The 25,259-nt window shown below is 38.9% G+C and overlaps 1 protein-coding gene across 7 annotated transcripts in view; it reads right to left on the bottom strand.

The window, feature by feature from the left end:
• Window positions 1-8,793: 8,793 nt before the first annotated feature.
• The window catches only part of LOC135223524 (uncharacterized), a 61,920-nt gene continuing 45,454 nt past the window's right edge, over window positions 8,794-25,259 (bottom strand). For 2 of the 7 annotated variants that reach the window (XM_064261994.1, XM_064261993.1), the window contains exons 2-10: window positions 22,673-22,769; window positions 21,615-21,775; window positions 19,036-20,007; window positions 17,640-17,993; window positions 15,407-15,548; window positions 13,639-13,799; window positions 11,920-12,018; window positions 11,496-11,612; window positions 8,795-11,268 (exon numbers count right to left, since the gene is read on the bottom strand). In XM_064261994.1, the coding sequence (XP_064118064.1) occupies window positions 10,846-11,268; window positions 11,496-11,612; window positions 11,920-12,018; window positions 13,639-13,799; window positions 15,407-15,548; window positions 17,640-17,993; window positions 19,036-20,007; window positions 21,615-21,775; window positions 22,673-22,727 (2,484 nt within the window). In that variant the 5' untranslated portion in view covers window positions 22,728-22,769 and the 3' untranslated portion in view covers window positions 8,795-10,845. Of the gene's footprint in view, window positions 11,269-11,495; window positions 11,613-11,919; window positions 12,019-13,638; window positions 13,800-15,406; window positions 15,549-17,639; window positions 17,994-19,035; window positions 20,008-21,614; window positions 21,776-22,672; window positions 22,770-23,904; window positions 24,006-25,259 lie in introns of all 7 variants that reach the window. The other 5 variants (XM_064261992.1, XM_064261988.1, XM_064261990.1 and 2 more) reach the window with 5 other exon arrangements.

Here is a 25,259-nt window from a genome sequence, read left to right as displayed (position 1 = left end):
CGCTATTCTCTCGTTCAGTTCCTTTTCCTTGGCCTGTTCAGCTCCATCATCATCAGTCAGGAGAGAAATTTCACCAGCGAATATAGGCAGCCACAGAAAACAAAATGACTGATCTTCCGTATTTCGAACAACATCCCAACAACAGCTGCTGCCAAGGCCAGGTAAGGCCACATTCCCTTCAAACTGAAATCCATATCTGAAGTATCCAGTTCATATACTCTCCTTTTTCTCTCTCGATATTTCGTTGATTTTCTATATTCCACGAGAGATATTTTGATTTATCAAAATATAGCAGGAATGATTCCGAAAGATTTTTAATTATGTCTTTTCTCTTGGTGTTATAAATTACTGAAATCTCTCTCTCTCAAGTTTTTAAGAAAATTAGGGATTTTTTGCACTCCGTATCTTTTTTTGTCTGCTCTCTATCTCTCTCCCTGTGAGTTTTTTTTTAAACTAATCTCTGGCAATAAATTTGGGTATTTTCCTTTATTTACCCTTTTGTCTAATGAATTCTCTCACTCTCTCTCATCTTGCCCCTAAGGTCTGGAATTCTTCATTTGTTCCTTCATTTAGGTTTAAGGCTTTGCATTCGATAAAGTTGACAGAGAGAGAGAGAGACTGTATTTTTATGTATATATTTACATGTGACAGTTCATGTGAAATTACTCCGTTTGGAATAGGAAAGCTAATGTGTGCGTACCATTCTTCGTGTATAATGCTCCAATTGAGGTTTTTATTAATATTATTCTGTCCATCTAGGTTTACACACACACCACACACACACATATATATATATATTATATATAGATATATATATATATATATATATATATATATATAATAGGCTATACATATATGATATAATGTCCAAAGACTAGTCACATATACTGGAAGACCCTCCTTTTATCCAAGGTATTTTACCTTGTGAAGGACAGTCCCTTTTATCCAGATTACTGTGGACTGTCCCTTTTACCAGGTATACTGTGAAGACTCTCTTTTATCCAGGTATTACTGTGAAGACAGTCCCTTTTATCCAGGTATTCTGTGAAGACTGTCCCTTTTATCCAGGTATTACTGTGAAGACTGTCTCTTTTATCCAGGTGTTACTGTGAAGACTGTACTCTTTTATCCAGGTATTACTGTGAAGACTGTCCCTTTTATCCAGGTATTACTGTGAAGACAGTCCCTTTTAATCCAGGTATTACTGTGAAGACTGTCCCCTTTTATCCAGGTATTACTGTGAAGACTGTCCCTTTTATCCAGGTATTACTGTGAAGACTGTCCCTTTTATCCAGGTATTACTGTGAAGACCGTCCCTTTTTATCCAGTTTTACAGTGAAGACGCAGTCCCTTTTATCCAGTATTACTGTGAAGACTGTCCCTTTATCCAGGTTTTACAAGTGAAGACCCGTCCCCTTTTAATCATCCGGTATTACAGTGAAGACCAGTCACCCCTTTTATCCAGGTATTACTGTGAAGACTGTCCCTTTTATCCAGGTATTACTGTGAAAGGACTGTCCCTTTTATCCCCCAGGTATTACTGTGAAGACTGTCCCTTTTATCCAGGTATAACTGTGAAGACTGTGCCTTTTATAAAGGTATTACATGTGAAGACCACCCTCCCTATCCAGGTATTACTGTGAAGACTGTCCCTTTTATCCAGGTATTACTGTGAAGACTGTCCCTTTTATCCAGGTATTACTGTGAACCTGTCCCCTTTTTCCCTTATCCACCTGTATTACTGTGAAGACCGTCCCCCACCCTTTTATCCAGGGTTTTACAGTGAAGACAGTCCCTTTTATCCAGGATCCGGTTAACTGTGAAGACTGGTCCCCTTTTTTATCCAGGTTTTACAGTGAAGACCGTCCCTTTTATCCAGGTATTACAGTGAAGACAGTCCCTTTTATCCAGGTATTACTGTGAAGACTGTCCCTTTTATCCAGGTATTACTGTGAGGACTGTCCCTGTTTTATCCAGGTATTACTGTGAAGACTGTCCCTTTTATCCAGGTAATTATGTGAAAAAGACTGTGCCTTTTATCCAGGTATTACTGTGAAGACTGTCTCTTTTATCAAGGTATTACTGTGCTACAATTAAGGAGGAAATTTACATTTGAACGAATAGAAAAAAAAAAAACCGCCTTATATCTGTTGGGCTTGGCCAAAATGCAGGTTTTTTTTTTTTTTTTGTATGGTGTTTTTACGTTGCATGGAACCAGTGGTTATTCAGCAACGGTTTTTTCCCCCTATGTAATACAACCCCGGTCCCCCTCCCATATGGAAAGCCGGGTATTTGGGTGGGTGAAGAATCATTCATTGACTTACTTCACCTATCAGAGGATCCCACCTAGGATGCCGGAGGGATTCGCTCTCATGAGCGTCCCCAAACCTACTCTAATTTATGGAACTGTGAACTAAAATAACAGGGTTGCAACCCAATGTAACCAAGTCAAAGGCACAGAAGGCCTTACATGGCCAGACTTGATTTTGCCGCCTCCTGGACTGCAACTTAACCTAACTTTAGGAACCTATTAAAAATTATTGGCTGGGAATCTACCCTTACCTAACCTAAACCTTAGGTATCAGGTCATAGCCTGGTAGAGTAGGTAGGTTATGTTCTGCAACAAATGCTGCTAGTCTTATTTCACCTTCTTTTACCTTCTTATCCAGCGATGAATGTCCTCTAGCAAATGGCATTGACAATAGGGTAGGTTGTTTGGCAGCACTACTGACATTAGTTTAGTGTTTCTGTCCACCTGCATGTTTCTCTAGCTCAGATTTCTTTGCGTTAAGTTCACAATCACAGGCTTTGCAATAAGCTCTATTTTTACTCTTCACACTCGGTTGCAGCCATCCCTTGAACAACGGAAGTGATTCCCAGTTAAGTGAATATTTCTGAGAATATTTCACTTTCTTTACTGCCCTTGGGGGAGTGCCTGGATCATCGCATCCATCATCGCCCTCATCCGCCATGACTAGTAGACTCACACAACTGTACCAAATGAAAAAAAAAAAAAAATTGTTAGGCTGATTATTCCGGAGCTTTTTCGTAAATGAATAATTTGTCACAAGGAATATTTCTGCCAAATAACACTGATTTACAACACATTTCGTTAGTACTTTCTCTTCTAATCCTTAGGACAAAATATATCCTAGCTCTATTGCAAATATCAAGACTATTAGAAAGAAATAAACATACCACTGTAAGGAGTTAAAGTCAGTGTAGGTGGCAGTGAGTGACTCTCTCGAGTCGTGGACGCGAACTGGACGTTACGTGGAGTCGTGGACGGCGGACGTGTCCACACACCCTCCACTCCGTTTCCTACTAGTGGCTACCTCTTTATCTTAAAATTATTATATTTTCATAGATACATCCATTAAAGTTATTATGTATCATATTAAGAGAAAATTAAGAGAAAATGCTGCTCCACAATGAAAAATCCCCATTTTTCCCAGTAAATCCGAAGTCGCATATGAAAATTCCCCAAAAATGGGCCTGAATTCCCCATTTCCCCATCAACATCATAATTTCCCCAAAACTAGGGAAAATTCCCCCAATCTGGCAGCACTGTGGTAGACCACTAACATAAGCCCAAGTTACCAGGTCCTTACTTAGCTAGTGCACGCTGCACTTTAATACCCTTCATTAAAGTATCATGGACCATTTAAAACATATCCTTGTATCGGATGCCGGCTTATTCGGACCAGATTCGGACCTTAATCTTGGCTGATTCGGACCCATACTAATAATTTTATATTATAGCAATGGGTATTTCTATATAAGCATTCCGCATCGTTCGTCCCCGCGAATACGAAAGCCACCAGGAATTGGGGCGTCAAATGTATTTCGCCCTGTTTAGTACGAGCCCCTGGGGGTTAATTACAGTCCTCCGAATAAATTTACTTAAAATTCTTGTTCAGGAGGTAAAACTGCATAGAAAAATCGGTCAATCATATGAAGGTCCGAATAAGCCTGGATAAAGGTCCAAATGAGCCAGTACATGTTCCGATCAGCCAAGGTCCGAATAAGCCTGTTCTCCCTTGTATCACGTCCCCACCCCCCAACCTACAGAACCTACAGATACAGGTTGCCATGGCAATAATAGAATGCCTCCTTTTGTATGGCTATTTCGCTCTTGTATTTTCACTCACCTAAAATACCCGTACCAAATTACCAATATCCGCTGTAGTCCGCAATCATTTTGGGATATAGCCTATGAGGTTTCAGTAGCCTTATTACACTGATCATTTGTTCCCGAAACGAATAAGAGGTAAAACTGCATTGGAAAACGTCAACTGCCTTAGTCTAGCTCGCCGCGGAATAGTTATATAGATCTACCAATACCTTTTCACTCACAAGGCAACTGATGTCCAGTAAAATATAAATTAATTTATTTCTACCATACCCTTATCCTTCAGTTGTAAAATTGCTGCAGGAACTTCAACGAAATTACTTGGTCTTGAAGACACTCAACAAACCATCTTGTATATAAAATCCCATCAGTTCAGTTTCCGTTCTCAGATCAATCTGCGGTATTTCTACAGAAGCAGTCCGCACGGACTGCAAGGAACGTAACCGCGGATACGACATCCACTAGGGATTGGAGCGTCCAATGCATTTAGCCGTGTTTAGTACTGGCCCCTTGGGGTTAATTACAGTCGCCCGAATAAATATTACTTAAAATTCTTGTTCAGTAGGTAAAATTGCATAGAAAAACCGCAACTGCCATAGTCTAGGCCACCGCGGATAAGTACCCTAGATCTACCAAAAGTTGTAAAACAGGAGTCTCTTTATAATGAAAGTTGCTTCGTCACCGAAGTCCGGTGGACGACACACAAAACGGCCGAAACCGAAAGACTTCTGTTGAAATGCCATAGATCTAAACACACTTACAAGTGAAGTTTCTATATTATTATGTGATGAAAAATCATTTACAGTAAAATATAAAAAGATAGATTACTTTCTGGTAGTGTTATTAAAATGAATTTGCGCTGGACTCGTCATTCAGAAATCCCATATACTATAGTGTAAAGAAATGTAACAGGATGGTTTGCCTCAGCCACTGATCGAGTGTTACACACACACACACACACATACACAGTTTTCAAGTTAAGGTAAAATGGAAGTCAGTGATTAATAAAACAGGAGATAAATAACAACTTTTTGAACCTTCTGTGAATTATCTGAAAATGCCTATTTCAACTTAAAATCGAATAATAGCTATTTTCTACGTTCTGTTTACGTCGTCCTGAACGGATCTCCCCAAGGGTGACATTTCAGAATTTCGTTGTTAAACAATTCCAACACTACCTTTGATGTCTAAAACTGAAAAAATATAGTATACATACTGCATATAGCTACAGTTACAACCCTGATATATGGATACATTACTTTTTTCTACTTTGCAATGCTGGCAGGACCCGGTCAAAAAAAGGTAAGCATGTAAACAAGATCCGAAAAAGGGGAGCCAGGATCAGGAGAGTAACGCTATGCCTAAGTCATAAGTTATACCACCTGTAACGGAATGAAGGAACAATAAAGTTGTGAGTGCTTTACGCGAAGTGTGTATTTAATCCATCTTAAGCCCGCGAAAGTATTAAGTTATGACAATTGTCTTCTTAGGCTTGTACAGCAGCTTCAGGTTAGTTTTCACAAGAGCGCCGCCAACGACGAAATCCCACTTGAAGGAAGAAGACTCATGAAGTTATAAAGAGGAATCCAATGATGAAGAGTCACATGATTTGAAATGTATTGTAAACAAGAGTTCTGTTCAATCTTATGTTGTTAGTTGTCAGTTGAATCATAAGCCATTTTTATTTGAAATTGACACCGGTTCAGCTGTTTCCACATTAAAGTATGATGATTTCAAGAAGTTCAATTGTACATTACTGAACTGTAAACTAAATTGCAGGGTTGTAACCAAGTGCCAATTAGGGGAGGTCAAAGTTTCAAATTTTTAATACAAACAGCAAAATCATTCAGACGTTGAATTCATAATTGTTGGGTCAGACTCCCCAATAACTTGATTGGTAGGAATTTAATAGATAAGTGCAATATAATTAATGTCCATCAGTTAAATATAAAAGATTTTGTGGACAACTATAATGTAGATAGTTTGAAACCTATTAAGAAATGTCAAGCCGATTGTATCCTAAAGTTGGTCATGTTCCTGTTTTTCAGAAGGTCCGCACGGTGCCACTGACGTTACGCCGTGAGGTTGAGAGTGCGCTGCAAGAGCTTGGAAAAAAATAAGATGATAGAAAGAGTAGAATTCTTAGATCATGCCTCACCAATTGTTACTGTCAGGAAGCAGAATGGATCCCTTAGGGTTTGTGGGGATTTTCGTAAAATAAATGAAATTCTTCATGAATCTAAACTCCCATTACCTAATATGTCAGAATTAATTTCCAATGTGTCTGGATATAAGTATTATACCAGACTTGATCTCAAGATGATTATTTGCAAATGGAAGTTGCTCCAGAAGACCGTAAATATTTGGTAATTAACACACATTTGGGTCTATATAGATATTTACGGTTACCATTTGGTATCCATTCTGCTCCTGCAATATTTCAGAAGTTCATTTCCCAATTGTTAGCTTCTTATGATTTTGCTTATCCATATCTGGATGTTATTGTTATAGGTGGAGACTCACCAGCTGAACATGATAAACGTGCAACTAGCAGAGAGAAGAGCCCCATTAACTGTCCTTGTTTTCAGTCTGCTTCTTTGTTTAGTTTTAAAGAGGTTAACTTTACTGAACACTCGTTCGCATTCAGCATTAGTGTGTGGCAAGCAAAGAGCAGTTAGAGCAAAATTGGCTAGGTCTGAAAAACTAGACTCTTTTTGGGACACTTCTCCCCAGAACTTATCAGGTGACTCATTAAAGAGATGTTTAAGTTCATGTTGCAATATGGGAAACATTCTCCACTGATCATCCAGCTATTGAAGTAGTGAGTGGTCATCTAGGGGTACAATCAGAGGAAGCTCAGATGCAAGAGGGAATAAGGAGGGGATTCTTTCTCTGAATTCTGATGAGAGAGCATTTTTTGGACAGAGACAGTTTAACTTTGACAGGACACCATCATTGAAATTATATCTCTTCTTTATTTCTGTGCATGCCACTACAAAGATACTTCTGCACCTCTGAAAAAACTCCTGCTGTTGAGCTTTCTTTTCCTGTATGGAGGGGTTTTTTAATCCCTGCATAACTTTAACTTCTAGGTACATTTGGCTGTCACTAAGATACCTGTCATGTCTTTCAGGATTTACAGTATTTAGATAAGTTTTCGTTACACAAGTCCTGTCCATAAATGAGAGAAGAAGGTCTCTGAATAGCATGGACACTTCATCATGGAGAACTGTTATTACTGCTTTATCTGACTGGAAAATTTTTTTTGAACTCAGTAAACTATGGAAGAACCCAGTCAAGGAACATAAAATATAACTTCATGCAAGGATCAAGAAGGGAGTTGATAATCAACTCGGATGCTAATAGTTTCTCAGCGAGCCACTTCTCCGAGAAAAATAGCTTCAGTGCCTCCCAGTGTTCCAGTAGCCTTTGAACCACGTTACAATTGGAGACAAGCGGCGGCAACCTGCACTGCAACAAATCAAGAATGCGATGAAACCACTCTGCAAAGAAAACCTGCTAAAAGACCATCACGAGTGGGTAGAAAAGAACTCACCGTCTGCCAGATGGTATAAGAGGTCGACCGACCTAGTGCCTCCTCCCATAGACAGGCACACACCAAGAAAACTTGCTGTGATCATCCACAGATTCAGACTAGGATACAAAGCCTGCTGGGAAATCGTGGAAAACAGTGTCAGACCATGTGAACACTGTCAAGAAGAAACACAGCAACCACTCCTTCACTACCTGCTGGAATGCAGAGAAACAGCACAGCTAAGAGGTGCAGCACAATTAGATTTACCTGCACAAGATGCTGAGCATGCAGCTGCCACAGTCACAAAAGCGATCATTGAAAACTTAGAAGAGAATGCCCAGATGCTCTACAACCTACCTCCACCAAGGTAAATAAGCTAAAGTAACATCAATCACCCTCATCACATCCCCTCACTGTAAGGCTCTATCCAAATCATCCACTATCATTCTTCTAAACTTTACCTACCACTGAAATCCTCCCCGCAGGGACCCAAGGGAATAAAGGGTTGGACAACCCCACCTTTACAGTTTCTCTAATATTCGAAAGCCTTACATTTTTCAAACTTCTACTTCAATATGACAAGATACCCCTCTTTTACTGACACCATCATCCTTCCCCTGTTCACTCCTATCTCTACAACTAAAAATATTTCCATATTCATAAAACTCATGAACCTAATGAATCTTTTCAGATCACCTACGGGCCGAACTAGGGAAAAGCCCGTGCCAACAAGAAGTGTTGGCTTAATACAACAACAAGGCAAGCCATGTACGGAGTCTGAAATAATTTTTTGTTTTTTAGAAATTAGCCTGTTTCATGGAAGAGTTCACCGACCACTTATATTTGTAATTATATACTTATTACAAACCGTACGTAATGGAAAATGCCATAGTACATCGTACCAAGGCCGTTTTTTGTCGTATATGTACTATAATTATCGTACGTGGGGTAACACTGCCTCTGATTGGCAATATGTTTTAGTGTTCAAGCTCGTTCAGAGTTTTACACTACAGAAATGAGCGCCTAACTCTCTTTTTGCAATACAGAAGTATCGCTACGATCACTAGCCATGCTTATTTGATTGCTTTTCCCATATATAAAGAATATCTATGTTAAATTTAGCCAAAGTTGAAAAATAATCGTAATTCTTAAAGATTTTTCTCAAGAAGTTTTAATTGTCTATTTAATTTTGATAACGAAACAAATCGATCGACGTATGAGACTGAAAAAGCGAGAAAGAGTGGCGAGTGACGAAAGCAAACGCTTCGTCAGATCTGAATCCCAGGATGATCCGCTACATAATAAGCCATATTCTTAATTTTCTCTTCTCATACCACACACATCTAAAATCTGAAAGCACCAGCATATTCAGGGTGAATTATATGTATGAAAACACAAGTTTTATTTCATCTTGATCGCATGAATGATGCAAAATCCGATGGTAAGTGAAAATAATTATAATGCTCCTCGCTTCTTTTACTCGTCATTCCTTTGTGTTTATCTTATTGATTTCAGGTAATCATGATTAAGTCGTACAATTAATACAGAATCGTTTGATACGGCCGAAACTTTCCTATCTTGTGCAAAACGTGAGATGAGTGAAGAAATAAAAAACATATGGCTAGTTTTCTAAGCAGCAGACGAAAATATGACACTGAACGACCGCCTACCTACCTCCCGGTACCAGCCAATCAGAGGCCGCCAAACAAGCGTCTCGTAGGAATAGGGTTTGGGTTTGTATGGTGTTTTAACGTTGCATGGAACCAGAGGATATTCAGCAACGGGACCAACGGCTTTACGTGACTCCCGAACGTCGAGAGTGAACTTCTTTTACCAGAAATACACATCTCTAACCCCTCAGTGGAATGCCCGAGAATCGAACTCGCGGCCACTGAGGTGGGAGGTCAAGACCACACCGATCACGCCACTGAGGCGCGTTCGTAGGAATAGGGCTCCTCACCCAAGAATCTACCTTAGGCGAATCATCTATAATAGATTATCATTCTTGTCATTCGCTTATTTACTACCACTTTTTCAACCACCGTTAACCTTCGGTATTAAAACCCACATTGGAGTAAAAGGATTTTAATTGTTATAGGACACTATTATTTTAGACTCTCAATGGAGTCCTATAAATCCTGTAATATACTGCACCATAAAACAATAAGTTTATTTTTATCCTTAATGCTTATACTGTCAAAGTTTCTAATATTAAATACTGATCATAGTCTCTACAGACTTAAGTGGAACTATAGAGGAGGATGTCACAGAAGACATGTACCGTATTTTAGCCCATCTATAAATTGTGAACTTATAAACTTGTAGACTGACTAATGTTGATTAATCAGTCATCCTTTTCACTTAATGTCATCCATATATTTATATGTATATGGCATTAAAATACACCAGATCATGTTCATTTCTTCTAAATTTCCCGGGGGGGGGGGGGGGGGGGGCTGTTAGGGGAGGTTGTGCTTACACCGCCAGCCTTGAAACAGCCAGCTGCATAGGCTCTTTTCGCTCATCAATATTAACCATAATTCTCAGAATGAAACAGCTTCCCCCCACCCCCCGCCCACTTTTAGAGACCAGATGGCGCCCCCGATTTCAAAGAATACCTCATTTCCTTCCTTGATTGTCGAGTAAAATAAACCCGAGCGGATAAACAACAGAATGGCTACTCTCCTAAAACAAACCTATTTATCTCCCGGTGTTGATGAATGACAGCAATACAGCTTTTCTCCGAACTCACTCACTGACTTATAGTGGTGGTCCGCCTCTGATATTAATAATAAAAAACGGCAAATATAATCTTAGATCTAAGAATAAATAATTTATTTTGAGGTAATAATTATAATGTGCACCACCGGTAATAAACAATGCACGTGTTCTACATAGTGTACATCAATAACTTTTCATCATAACGGCATACGAATTATATATGATGATGCTAATATCTACAGACTAAATTATTCCAGTATAGTGCTCCGCTTCATATACTGCAATGCCCAATGAAGTGGTAAATTCCTGAATGACAAGTGCCTTTTCTGAGCCTTGATTCAGCCATTAGAATTATACTGTGGCCACAAGAAGCTGCTTCACAATTAGACTTTGAAGAGAAGAACAACTTCCAATATGAACAGTGACACTGACAAAAAGCCTAAAACTAGAAGCCTTCTCAGATGATATTGACTGCAAGGCAGATGAACAGGATCTGGAATACTAATCCCACCGCCGGGAAGCAATAGATGGCCCCTCTGTTGATCAAGAGGGCACGGTCCATCTCACACAGACTTCGAAACAGCGCTGAGGCAGAGCTGTGCCCTAAGGTGCGCCGAGGAGAGTCGGACACCTCGAACATACGCAAAGGTTTTCGACTGATAACAGTCAGTTTGGCCTCGTTCTCTTTCTTCTTCTCTCTCTGGAGACGGAAGACCTCGACGGCGACCTGAGTGATGACCATTGTGAAGTTGAGGATGATGAGGCAAGCGTACCACACGTCGATGAACTTCAAGTAGGCCGTGTGGGGTACAGACTGGTTCGTCTGTGTGAGGAATCCCGCCAGAACCAGCAGAGACGTCAGGGACACCATGATTCTGTCCTGCAAAAGAAAGTCGTGGCGATAGCAGTCGAATCTCCTTGGGAAATCGAGAGTGTTGCTATTGTGCCCTGTATACAAATTCGAGTGCTGTCAATAATCTTATATCGAATTCTAGAGCAATGTGTCCTTCAAAAACTGGAACAGAATTATTCAAAAAGCTAGAAAGTAGCGTCTTCCTACTTATAAAGATTTTCGAATGACAACCAGAAAGTTGCCAGTTTACTTACCTGAAAGTCATCTAGATCAAAAACAAAGGTTAGATAGCAGATGATTATCAGAAGGCCGCTGGGCATGAAGGCATTCCCGATGTAAAAAGCGTACTGGTTTTTAAACTCCAACGCTACCTGCAAGGAAAGATATATTTGGAGTTTGGTGCATTTTCGCGTAGTTGACCCTTAGGGTTCATTGCGCAGAGAGAAGATGTAGTGGTTCTGCAACTGATTTCTAGCTAAGTATCATTGCGTTAGGTTCAATGAAGGAGACCCGCGATTGATCCTACAAGTGGGGCAAATGATACATCTATTCTGCGTCTACTGATTTAAGAAGTGACTTACTTACCTGACTGCCAGTCGACTGTGTTCAGTCAGGTAAGGGTACAGAAGGACAAGGGTCTAGCAGCCCCACACCAGAGGGTGAATAGTACTCACTCACCTTGATGGCCATTTCTTTGTTTATTTTCACGATCTCTGAAGAGACGTTAGTTAGCTCGTACTCCAGAAGCCTCCGGTTTCCAATGAATTCTACAGAATCCTGCAATGAAGGTGGCGCTTTTTTTTTTTTTTATTTGATTCCTGAGGGACTGCGATAAAGGAATATTGTTGATTTTAGTACTATGGAATCATGTCCTGAGGCAGGATTTAAAGATAAAATATCTTTTAATAATTGTTATTATTATCATGGAGGAATTACGAAAACACATAATGTTTATACATACTACACACACACACACACACACATATATATATATAGATATATATATATATATATATATATATATATATATATATATATATATATATATATATACATATCAAACTTTTTTCTCATTTTTCTTTTAAAGACGAAAAATTTACATTATTCAATCTTTTATACACACGATTAAAAAATATCCTTATCAAATAATGCAAATTCTAGAACTAAAAAGAAATATAAACGACACCAGAGCAAACACAGAAAATGATACAAGGAAAAAGAGAAAAGCATATAAGTTCTTTTCTTTCTGTTTTTCCCTTCAGCTTCTGTCACTTCTTCCAGATGAACACTAATATTCTTTGGAAGCTTCAATTTCAAGTTAGTGGCCCCTCTTGGGTTATTCCATATGAACAAGGTTCATCTTCTGAATAATAATAATAATGATAATAATAATAATAATAATGTTCTAAAGGGTCCACAATAATACAAAGTGTAAAAAGTCCGCGTATAATTTTGAAGATTTTACAGAAAGCTTTCGAACCCTTCCCTGGGTTCATCTTCAGTCCAAATCACTGAAGATGAACCCAGGGAAGGGTTCGAAAGCTTTCTGTAAAGTCTTCAAAATTATACACGGACTTTTTACACTTTGTATTATTGTGGACCCTTTAGATTATTATATATATTCTCGTGATAGAGAGTTTTTCCCTAATAATAATAATAATAATAATAATAATAATAATAATAATAATAATAATAATATGCTGGAAGAAGACCATCAATAATACAGGTTTTATCGAAAACGGCTATTTCTGCCGCGTTTATTTCATATAGAAGTTTCTCTATTATTCTTATTAATGACTTTTCTTCTGTACTCAAGTTGGCTATTATGACGTCAAATGGGGGAATGGGGGATTCATGTAAAAAAACGTGGTATTTGTCAAATTAAATATATTGCACAAAATGAAGTAAGATCCAATTTGTACTGCAATTTGTATAATATAGTCAGTTTGGCAAATACCACGTTTTTGACGTGAATTCCCCATTTGGCGTTTTAATAGTCAACTTGAGTACAGAAGAAAAGTCAGTAATAAGAACATAGAAACTTCTATGCAAAAAAAAAGAAAAGAAAAAAAACGCAGTTGAAATAGCCATTATTTTCAAAAATAATAATAATAATCTTTTACTTCTTCCTAGCTTAAACCCATTTTTATATGGGGTTGCCGTTGTGAATGAGTCGTCTCCATCTATTTCTGTCCTGTGCCTCGTTCTCGTTTATACCTTTTACTTCTTCCTACTGATCACTGTCATATTCTTTGGAAGCTTGAATTTCAAGTCAGTGGCCCCTGTGGGCGTATTCCATTAGAATAGGGTTCATCTTCTGAGTAGTGATAATAATATGAGGAAGAAGGAATGAGACCCACGAACACAAAACGAAGAAGAAGAAAGTGGGGAACTTACGATGACGTATCGGATGTCGGTGTTGAACTGATTCCCGAGGTACAGGACGGAGCAGACCTGAGTATCGAAAGGGTAACGCCTCAGGTTGAACTGGCACGAAAAGACCAGCGAATAACAAGTCATCAGCACGAGGGTGTTCCTGTCGCCCTCGAAGAGATCGTCTGAGGAGGAGGAGGAAGAAGAGCGGCGATGTCAGTAAGTAGGTTTTATTTATGGAAATTAGGCCGAAGAACCCAGACAAAGGGCAGACGCCCATGGGATTTCAGATGGCTGCAAAGAGGGGAAACAAAAATCAAACATTGTCTCTTCTTTAAGGGGGAAATTACAGGGGTCACTTTTTCCTTGGTAAACAAATCCAGACGCAATGGAGGTTCACTTTATCAAAGACTAACTATTCTCTATTTTTTTTTTTCCTCTGTCCACCCGCCTGTGGTGTTTGCGTATGGTAACACTGCGTCCCGGGCTTTATATAATTTAGTTACGCTATGAGTAAGTTTTAGGTAAATAAAAGGATATCTGGGTGTTTATTTGCAACTGAAATGTGTGTTTAATAATTTACTGTTTGCGAATTACACCGTTAATATTTGAAATAGGATATTATTATAATTGTTGAATGAAAGCTGAATGTAACTATCTAAAGCCCGGGACGCAGTGTTACCATACGCAAACACCACAGGCGGGTGGACAGATGAAAAAAAAAAAACGAGTATAGACTTGAGTAATAGCAAAACCCCGCACTCTGTCCTAGCAACCTTTAGAATGATCCCTGATCCCCTCTTCCTGCCTGGAGCGACCAGATTTGCTGAACAGCAACACCAATATGGAATTTGCCTCGATATATATGACAGTGGGTTGGAGAACAAGATAAAGAAAGGGACCCCGGGAACGGAAGTGAAGCCAAACACTTTAGAAAGTGGGTGCAATTAGGACGGACTGGATAGGAATATAGAATTTAGACCAAAGGCCGAGTGCTGGGATCTATGAGGTGATTCCGCTCGGGAAAGGAAATTGAGAGCAGAAAGGTTTGAAAGGTGTAACAGGAGGAAAACCTCAAAGCAGTTGCACTGAGAAACAACTGTTAGGAGAGGGCGGATAGCAAGATGGAAGAGAATATGAATGGAGGTACAGTAACAGGAATGAAAGGAGTTGCAGCTAGGGGCCGAGGGGACACTGCGAAGAACCTTGAGAAAAGCCTACAGTGCATCACGTGAGGTCCACTGACGGCACTACCCCTTACGGAGAAGTTATTATTATTGCAAACATTTTACTGGCCAAAGTCACAATAAAAAGTACGTAAATTTAGCTTTTATTATTTTGGAAAATAATGACCAGCATAAAATAACGTATTTATATACATAATGTATATATACTACATATAGGTATTAAGTCAGTGTATGTCTCTAACAACTTCTATTTATGAAAATAAATGGATTTGCCAATGTACAGACACTCCTCTACTTACGAACGAGTTACGTTCCGAACGGCTGTTCGTATCTTTCGTATATCAAGTCCAACTTGATATACGCAGAGCTAATTTGGACAGTAACATTTATGTTTTTTTATACTAAAACACAATATTAGAACTGTACTGGATTTTATAGAGGTTCCTATTAAAATGAATGATGTATAAAACCTAAATACACTAACCAAATTATCATAATACAATTTAGTACAGTTTTAATTTACAATCATGGTTGGTTGCATTTTCGTAAGTTCGTCAGCTGAAAGTTCTTAAGTAGAGGAGTGTCTGTATATGCGCACGTATTACCCTCTATAGTTGATATATCTGTTTTCTCTAGAGGAGGACTGTCACGCTGCACGAATAATACAGTAGTTTTCTCCGTATTGGTGGCAATGGTTCGATCCTCTGACTGGACGTTGAATCCAGGTACCCATGGCATCTCATCCGGCTGCAAGAGAGGACAAATATCGTTGTTTGTCTCTTCATCTTTTCTAGATACGTAAGACTGACTATACTCTGAATTTTTCCATCTGTCCACCCGCCTGTGCTATTTGCGTATGGTAACACTGCGTCCCGGGCTTTAAATAGTTACGCTGTGTAAGTGTAAGTTTTAGGTAAATAAAAGGATATCTTGGTGTTCATTTGTAACTGAAAAGTGTTTTAATAATTTACTGTATGCGAATTACACCGTTAATATTCGAAACAGGATAGTATTGAAAGCCCGGGACGCAGTGTTACGATGCGCAAACACCACAGGCGGATGGACAGATGGAAAAAAAAACAGAGTATAGATTTGCTGAACAGCAGCACCAATATGCAGCAAATCTGCGTCGCTGTCGAACTTCTCAGTTCCAGAGCTCCTTTAACTCCTGACACCGTTGGACACTGGAACATTCTTTCGGAGAATGTTGTGCAACTGGAACTTCAAAAGTTCAAGCAATTTTTTTTTTTTTTAATAAATGATCTTTTCTCTCTGTATTTCCTATTACATTTCGTTACTTCTTTCGAATGAAAACCATATCCTCTGGAAGCCAGGATTTCAAGTCAATGGCCCCTGTGCCTTGCTCCATATGAGTAGGTTTCATCATCTGAATAATAATAATAATAATAATAATAATAATAATAATAATAATAATAATAATAATAATAATAATAATAATAAATACCTTAGTAAAGAAAAACTCTCTATCGCGAGATTATATGTAATGTTCTAAAGGGTCCACAATAATAAAGTGTTAAGGGTCCATGTATAATTTTTAAAACTTTACAAAACGCTTTCGAACCCTTCCCTGGGTTCATCTTCAGTCCAAAAAAAAAAAAAAAATTGGACTGAAGATGAACCCAGAGAAGGGTTGGAAACTTTTTGTAAAGTTAAAAATTAAAAATTATACACGGACTCTTAACACTGTTTATTGTTGTGGACCCTTTAGAGCAAAATAAATACCTTCATGTAAATAAAACAGTCATTTCATGACATTTTCTTATAACAGCTGCATCTAGGAAGCATCTGATATGAGTTTTCCAGTGGTTAAAATCATGTCGTCATAGGTCATGCCTGCTTTTCCCCTACAGATATCGTGCAATGAACTTCATGACTATCATCCATTTGAAAGATTCTGTGAATTATCTACTCGCTCCTTTTGGTATATTGTAACGGTGTTCATATTTTTCAATTACTTATGTATCACCTGGGTGTAGTATATTCAATGTACTTTCGAAACTGTTATCCAATGTCAAGGCCTATACATAGTCTAATGCAATGTGTTTAAGATATTATTATTATTATATTATTGTTATTATTATTATTATATTATTATTATTATTATTATTATTATTATTATTATTATTATTATTATTATTATTATTATTATTATTATTATTATTATTATTATTATTATTATTGGGAATTAAAAGTCACAGCAGTGTAAAAAATATCAATGTACAGGGTTAAATATTTTTAACACTGCTGTGGCTTTTAATTCTCAATATTATAGCCACGTCACAGGGATTCCATGGTTCATTATTATTATCAATTACTGTTATTATTATTCGGTAGATGAAACCTATTCATATGGAACAAGCCCACAGGAGCCACAGACCTGAAATTGAAGCTTCCAAAGAATATTAAGGTGTTTATTAGGAAGAAGTAGGAGGAAGTAAAGGGAAATACAGAAAGAAGAGGTACCACTCATAAAAAAGAAAAATAAATAAATTAATAAATAGTATTCAAAGGCCAGGAGATTAGTACTAGGGTATTAATGCACTACACTTTGAACATAAAACAGAGAAAGAATACAGATTAGCCTAGCTGAAATCACCCTGCAGATTTCTGAAATAGCTTTTTGTTCAAGCAAAGCTGCCAATTGAAATTTTCACATTTTCTCAGTGCATGAAATGCCTGAAGCTGCTTTCACAAAATCCCAAGAACCGCGCGAAAAGAGCTCAGCAGTCACTTCATAGACAGGAAGGTGGATTTTTTTTATATAAACACACAGCCAGACAAATAGTAGGCACAGACGCACTCATATGTAGAACCAACCTTGACTCTGTTGGTGAAATTCCCGGGCTCAAGGTTCCTGAATCTCAGCCGGAAGTCCCTCCAAGTCAACGTCTGGCAAGCATCGATCTCCACCCTAAACTCTGCGATGTTCAGCTCTTTCACCGATATGATTTCCTGCTTGAAAGTGATCCCCAGGGGATCCTCGCTGGACGCAGGAGGCGGGATGTCTTTGGAGTAACTCGTGGCAGGGATGATGACGGAGCAGTTGAACTCGTCGCTTAGGTCGCCGCACTGGGTCTTCTGGTCGCACCTCTGCTCTCGAGGGATGCAGCTTCCGTCGTCGCATGTGTATTCGCTCGCGTGGCAGAGTGTGAGTAGGAGAGTCTCCACTGTCTGAGGAGATTTACGGTCAAGACCACTGGAGCATGTCAATTGACTTACAGGCAATGTCAAGAGGATACATCTCCACCGTGTTACGTAATTTAGGGAAATGCACACAATAACATGACTGGCACTCAGATATTATTTTCCCACCCAATAAAAGAACGCTGTATTGTATCTCAACAATCAACAGGGGCACCATCACATACCAGTTCTCAAGTTCGTAAAAATATCTACTAATCCTTCGGGCCAGCCCTAGGAGAGCTGTTAATCAGGTCAGTGGTCTGGTAAAACTAAGATATACTTAACTTTCTCCAGTTTTGGTGCAATTTCAGTTCAAACTCACAGTATCTGAGAAGGCTGAAGGTAGCTATGTGCTCCTCAGTCCAGTGTCTTCAGAGATATGCTGCAGCGTATTAGTACTTTGCTTTGACTCAATTTCCTGAAGAGTCGTCACAGACTCATCCTCTCGTTAATTCAACCCTACAAAACTACTCTGGAAAACGCTTTTGGATAACTTTTAAACTAAGGGCATAAGATACTTTACAAGATCATGGGATCAAAGGTTTTGCATCTGATGACCTGTGAAGAAAACTGGCCTGTACTTTAAATGCATAAAAACTGATCATACATCAGTGGTATGTAAGCAAAGTTATAGAATGGCTTGCATGCAACTTTGATCATATAACTAAGCTAGTCACAGATGAAAACTTCTCCAGGAACTACAACTCTCTCCAGGATAATATTCTATCTGTATCAAAATTTAACCAACATTATTTTACAAATATGGGCTTCTATAATTTAGTAACATGCTCATAGACCATCAATAGAACTTCTGAAAATTTAATATTAAAACATTTATCAACTAAAGAAGTGCCCTTTGCATTAGTGTGAGTAGTATTTATTTTTTTAAAATAATCTATACCCATGTTTGTCATTTTGAACAAAATATAAGTGGGTTTATAAACTGTTAATTGAAAAATCTGAACTATGTCACTTGAATTAACTACTTGAACTACTGCTCACAAATACTAGATTGACAGTTCACACTCACCTTATCTACCTGGCACTCATCACCCTCTATGGTCCATATGCGTCTGCCAATCGGATAGCCGTAAAGTGGGCCTGGGTCGGTCACTGCGTACACTCCACTTTCGTTAGAAGTCATTTTCATTACCCACTGTCTTGCAACTAAGTGAATTTTGGACAGAAAAAAACCAAGAAACTCTGGATCTCCTTCTCTATTATTCTTCAGTGTATAAATTTTATCAAATTTCGACGCTCTGCAAAGTCCCCTCAAACGAAAAGTTGGCTGTTCCTCGAACCTGCATATTGGGCATATTCTGTCGTCACAAGGCACCGGAGACCAGTTATTCTTGAACACTGTAGACAAAACTACGGCACATGTGTATGCATCTGTGGCTTTTGTTGCTGGAATAAGTTTGTCCCATGAAAGAGTATCTTTATTGCGCATCTTTCTCCATGATTCGCCCGAATTATTTCTGTAAATTCCCAACCAATATATGCCTGCTCCTAAAGTGCATTGCTTCATAAACCTTCCAGCTAAGTTGGCAGACTTTTCATGCTCTTCATCATTTTCTGGAACTTCCAGAGAACCTTTCAAAATACCGCACCAGCGATTTGCTTCAGAGAACCCCATTTTGTATTGGAAATGTACAGTGGTATGGCGGCCTCTTTTCTTGGGACAAACAGACTCAATCGGAGCTGTGTATCGGGATGTTTTCCCTTTCAGTTCTGATATCGGCCATGATGCGGAGAACTGATAGAGGGGTTCCAGTCCCCCAACCTTTGTTTGACAAGTAGCATAATCTTTCATATTCTGAGGTGTGAGAACTGAGTCATAGAACACATAATTCGCCAGCTCCCCTTTCATCGCCTGGTCAATGGCAAAGTCTCCTTCCAGGCTGTCCATATCGTTACCTATGACGAAACGACCACCTCCTATCACCTTAACGACCTCGGTTTCATCACTCTTCTTCTTCACTGGAATTGTGGAATTCCAGATCTGAGGGAAGTGAAGTAGAAAATTTCTGTTATAAAGAAGCAGTTTTATTATGTCCGTAGATCTGAGGAATACCACCGGAAATGACAAATGTTTTGCCATCTGTTCCTGTTCCTTTGAACCCAAGGTGAATCCACTTGCAGTGCAGAAAACAGGTTCTTAAATCTCAAGTAAAGAAACTCATGTGCTTGACTAGTAATGCTAATAAGCTGAAATATAACTTTACAAGTTAATTAAAACATAGTTGTACTTTCGTCGAGACCTCTCTGTGATCAAAGATTGCCATCACTGATCCTCTCAAGTAAACTTATACCACCTGCCAAGCCACCAGTTCTCATATAGTTGCTTTATGAATAAAAAAAAATCCTTAAATACTCAGTTCATTTCTAGTCACAAAACTGACATACATAAATAGAAATGCCTTGGATTTCACTCTGAAGGCACCACCCTTCAAGCAGCGATCTTGTAATTACTCTCACAAGACATAAGATCATCCGGATATCTTCTAGTAAATATGAAAGTATCTTGTGAATAGGATAAGGGGTCTCAATACCCAATTTACCCTTTTACTGTTTGCACTCTTATATCTTAAGAGTAAGAGTTGTTGATTCATTCGTGAATTTACTTTTAACACACCCAAGTTTCCGGACACGTTTTTCCGATCCATTTAAGGTCCCGTAGCCCGCCCGGGAGCTATCCTAGCCTTGTGAGTCACGAGATAAATTAGATGCGCCTTTTTGAGCTCTAAAACATATTCAAAGGGCATCTCGATACAACGATTCCTCGATTTTTGGCGAATATTTAAGATATGACTCCCAAGTTTGATTCCGCCATGTGGTTTGCGACAAACCAGATGACGGAATCAAAAGCCATGGAATTGATTTGAGTAGCAAATTTCAAATTGTCTGGTCAAACTTGCTAACTACAACCCCAGTTACAATAAACCCCCTTATTTCTATCTTAGCAATCTGCAAACCTGGCTGCTATTATCAACATTCATATATCAGTTCATCATTGTGGGGTCCATAAGCTGGTCTGGTAAGACCACAAGGCCCTAGGTTAGATTAGGCTCTATTCTTTGGACTGCCATTGCTACTATTTCTGGGGAAAGCTCTTGGTTTTAAATGGGAGCACCCAAGTTTGTAGGTAGACAGGCTCGTAAGTAGACTAAGCCCATAGCATCTGGTTTATAAATCACTGGCCTGCTATGTATACACTTTTTTTTTCCATCTGTCCATCCGCCTGTGGTGGTTGCGCATGGTAACACTGCGTCCCGGGCTTTAAATAGTTTCACTATGTGTAAGTTTTAGGTTAAATAAAAGGATATCTTGGTGTACATTTGCAACTGAAAAGTGTTTTAATAATTTAATTTATGCGAATTACACTGTTAATATTCGAAATAGGATGATATTTAGAGCCCCTGACGCAGTGTTACCATGCGCAAACACCACAGGCGGATGGACAGATGGAAAAAAACAGAGTATAGTTATGCGTGCGTGTAGCTTTCACTGGGGCTCCCCTCCTACATAGCAAGCTCTTGATGTCAAGACTTGATTCATTCAATCAAATCAAAGAAAGAAAACGAAGGTACTGCACGGGCTTTACGGTACCTCTCCGTTCATCATCATGTGATAGTGTCGAGCCTTCAAGTCGAGGACTAGGCAAATGTCGTTCCACTTCATCAACTGGGCGGGAGGTCCTGGCGTCTGCACGTGGAGGGCCACCGCGCTGTGACAGCAGAACACGGAGATGACGCCCTCGTGTTTGTACCCTGCAGAAGGGAGATGAAAATATGAATGCGTTAGGTGCGGTTGGCGGATATTCCAGTTGTTTTGAGGGACTAGCTATCTGTCTGCTGATTTTATCGTCCTATGAGGGTTCGTACCTTGTTTATAAACACAAACACACACACACACTATATATAATATATATATATATATTATATATATATATATATATATATATATATATATATATGTATTATATATATCAAGTTCGTTTCTCTTTCTCTATCAGTAACACAGAATGTATGTATAGTTTTTATATATGTATTAATATCCTGTTTAAAATATTTTGAACTTATTAAGCATTTGTTCCTTCCTTCCTTCCTTCCTCTCTCTCTCTCTTTACTCCGCTGCTGCTGCTGCTACTGTTCCTACTATTATTAATACTACTTCTACTGCCATACAAAGTCCTCAAACCTCAGCCAAGCCTGTGCTAAACAGGACACTGACTTTTCAGACTAGATTCTAGTATATATGAAAGGCCACCACCATCAAAAGTGCTTAAGACTTCTAAGAAAAAGGAAAATTTGGAAAATTTTTCCTGAGACTTCCAAGAAAAAGGAAAATTTCTCCTGAGACTTCTAAGAAAAAGGAAAATTTCTCCTGAGACTTCTAAGAAAAAGGAAAATTTCTCCTGAGACTTCTAAGAAAACGGAAAATTTCTCCTGAGACTTCTAAGAAAACGGAAAATTTCTCCTGAGACTTCTAAGAAAAAGGAAAATTTCTCCTGAGACTTCTAAGAAAAAGGAAAATTTCCGAGTTTCGTAGAAAGCAACACACTTATTTTGATAAGTGTCGAAAAGCAAGAAACGCCTTTTTTTTTTCCTTTTTTCACTAAAGTACAGAGAAGTGTTGGTTTTCGACAAAGACTTCGCATTTCTTACCGAAATACAATTCGTTGGCTTCTCCTTCGGCGTAGTAGCTGGCAAAACTCGACATGGCCGAATAATGCTCCAGTCGAAATCTGGTACAGACGCTGAACTGGAAAATCAAAATAAACAAATAAATAAACATCGACTGGATTATCGAGTTTAGGCCAAAGGCCAAACACCGGGACCAATGAGGTCATTCAGCGCTGAAAGAGAAAATTGAGAATAAAGGAGGTTTGAAAGGCGTTGTATTGTAACAGGAGGAAAACCTCAAAGTAGCTGCACTATGAGAGGGTGAATAGCCAGATAGAAGAAAGATAATATGAATGGAGGTACAGTAAAAAGAATAAAAGAAGTTGCAGCTAGGGGCCGAAGGGACACTGCAAAAAAAACCTTTAGTGATGCCTACAGTGCACCCCGTGAGATGCACTGACGGCATTAGCCCCCCTACGGCGTAACTAAATAAATAAATAACAAATTTTCCTAGTATTAGTATGTAGCTCACTTTTATTAAGTCTCTCTCTCTTCTCTGTCCTCTCTCTCTCTCGTCTCTCTCTCCTCTCCTCTCTCTCTCTCTCTCTCTCTCTGTTGTTACATTTATGATTAACTATGACCATAGACTACTTACACAATCTTGTTATATAACTAAGCGATCAAGGCACAAAAGCTCATAAATGATCTGTCCTTTTTAATTTTTGTTTATTTCCCGACTGAAATATAACAGTTAAGATCATTATTTTTTTTCATACTACATAGATAATTCTCATGTGAAAGTATATGTATTTTGTTGGAATCTCATCTGGCAATATTCAACAATGCAGTTTGTTATACTTCGTGCTACATTTATATATATATATATATATATAATATATATATATATATATATATGTGTGTGTGTGTGTGTGTGTGTGTGTGTGTGTGTGTGTGTGTGTGTGCAAAGAAATTAGGCCAATGGCCAAGCACTTGGGACCTATGAGGTCATTTAGAGCTGAAACGGAAATTGAGAGTAAAAGGTTTGAAAGGTGTAACAGGAGGAAAAACTCAAAGCTGCACTATGAATCAAGTGTTAGGAGAGGTAGGAAAGTAACATGAAAGAAAAAGAATATGAAAGGAGGTACTACAGTAAAATGAATGAAAGGGGTCGCAGCTAGGGGTCGAAGGCATGCTACGAAGAACAGTAAGTGATGCCTACAGTGCACCGCATGAGGTGCAGAGATGGCACTATACCCCCTTGCCCGTCCCCTGACCTGTTGGAGAGTGGGCAGGGCGTTGGTGGGGACGTCGATGATGTTCTCCAAAGTGATGATTCCGTCGCTGTGCAGATTCACCACCGTCACCTCCTCACCGGCTGAGAGAGAGGAGTAGAGAGGATGGTCAGCGTTAGACTAAAACTTAGTCTTTAATATGATTATTCTCCAATTCTTTGGAATTAAGCGGTTGTATGTTAAATACAAGTTTTGTGTTAATGACTATAACTGGTAAATAATAATATATGAGTGATTACGGCAGTTGCAAGTGAGAGAAACGCGTTAATCAGAGGAAAATTTACTAGCGCACGATTAGACCTATTGCCTTAGAGAGAGAGAGAGAGAGAGAGAGAGAGAGAGAGAGAGAGAGAGAGAGAGAGAGAGAATTTCCTGGAGCTTCAGATATTGCCTGTAAACAAAGAAGGTTAGTATTTACATTTTGTATGAGACTGAGACTACGAAGAATTATATACCTCGATTCGCTGAAGTGAAGTGATCTATAGTACCGCTTGCTCTGAAATTGGAATATAAAATTCAGGCAGAATGCCCAGCGCTGGGACCTGCTAGTCATTCACCGATGAAAGGGAAACCGAGAGAGAAAAGGTTTCAAAGGAGTAACACTGTAACAGGAAGTAAACCAGAGTTGCACTAGGGAACAGTTGTTACAGAGGGTGGAAAGCCAGATAGAAGAAAGCTAATATAAAAGGAGGTACGGTGAAAGGAATGAAAGGGGTTGCAGCTAGGGGCCGAAAGGACGCTGCAAAGAACCTTAAGTAATGCCTACAGTGCACCGCGTTAGGTGCACTGACAACGCAACCTTGGTCTAGAATCGTAATCCTACACATTAGACGAGAAGCGGTGCTTTCAACGTGGTATGGCCGTTGGCCCTACACATTTCATTCCGCAGCGAGATATATATATTACTTAAATAGCTTATTTCAAATTAAATACAATTATAAACCTATTAAAGAAACGCGAATATTTCCCGTTTGCGTCTCATTAAGTAAAGGGGTTTATACAGAAAGCTCTCTGGCCAACCCCGACTCGAAAAATGAAGTAAATATAGATTATTCTCCAGCCGCCTCACCCCTCACTCACAAAGTGAGTCTATTACGGCGCAATATAGACTTGGTGACCCATTTTCAAATGTTTGTTTGACCTGGAAAATGTTACCAATAATATTTGCTTCTGTAGTTCGTTACATTATAAAATTCAGGCTGATTAACAATTTCTTGAGGTTTACGATGTCTTAGGAAAATTGTGGTCAGGCTAAGCACTGTATCTGAGACGATCACGTCTACTGAAAGGCGTTGCAATGTTAAGGTTGCTCCAATGGGAATTCTAACATACGGAGA

Source organism: Macrobrachium nipponense, chromosome 10, assembly GCF_015104395.2.
Source record: "Macrobrachium nipponense isolate FS-2020 chromosome 10, ASM1510439v2, whole genome shotgun sequence".
NCBI classification, from domain to species: Eukaryota; Metazoa; Arthropoda; class Malacostraca; order Decapoda; family Palaemonidae; genus Macrobrachium; species Macrobrachium nipponense.
This window is presented reverse-complemented; position numbering and strand designations above follow the sequence as displayed.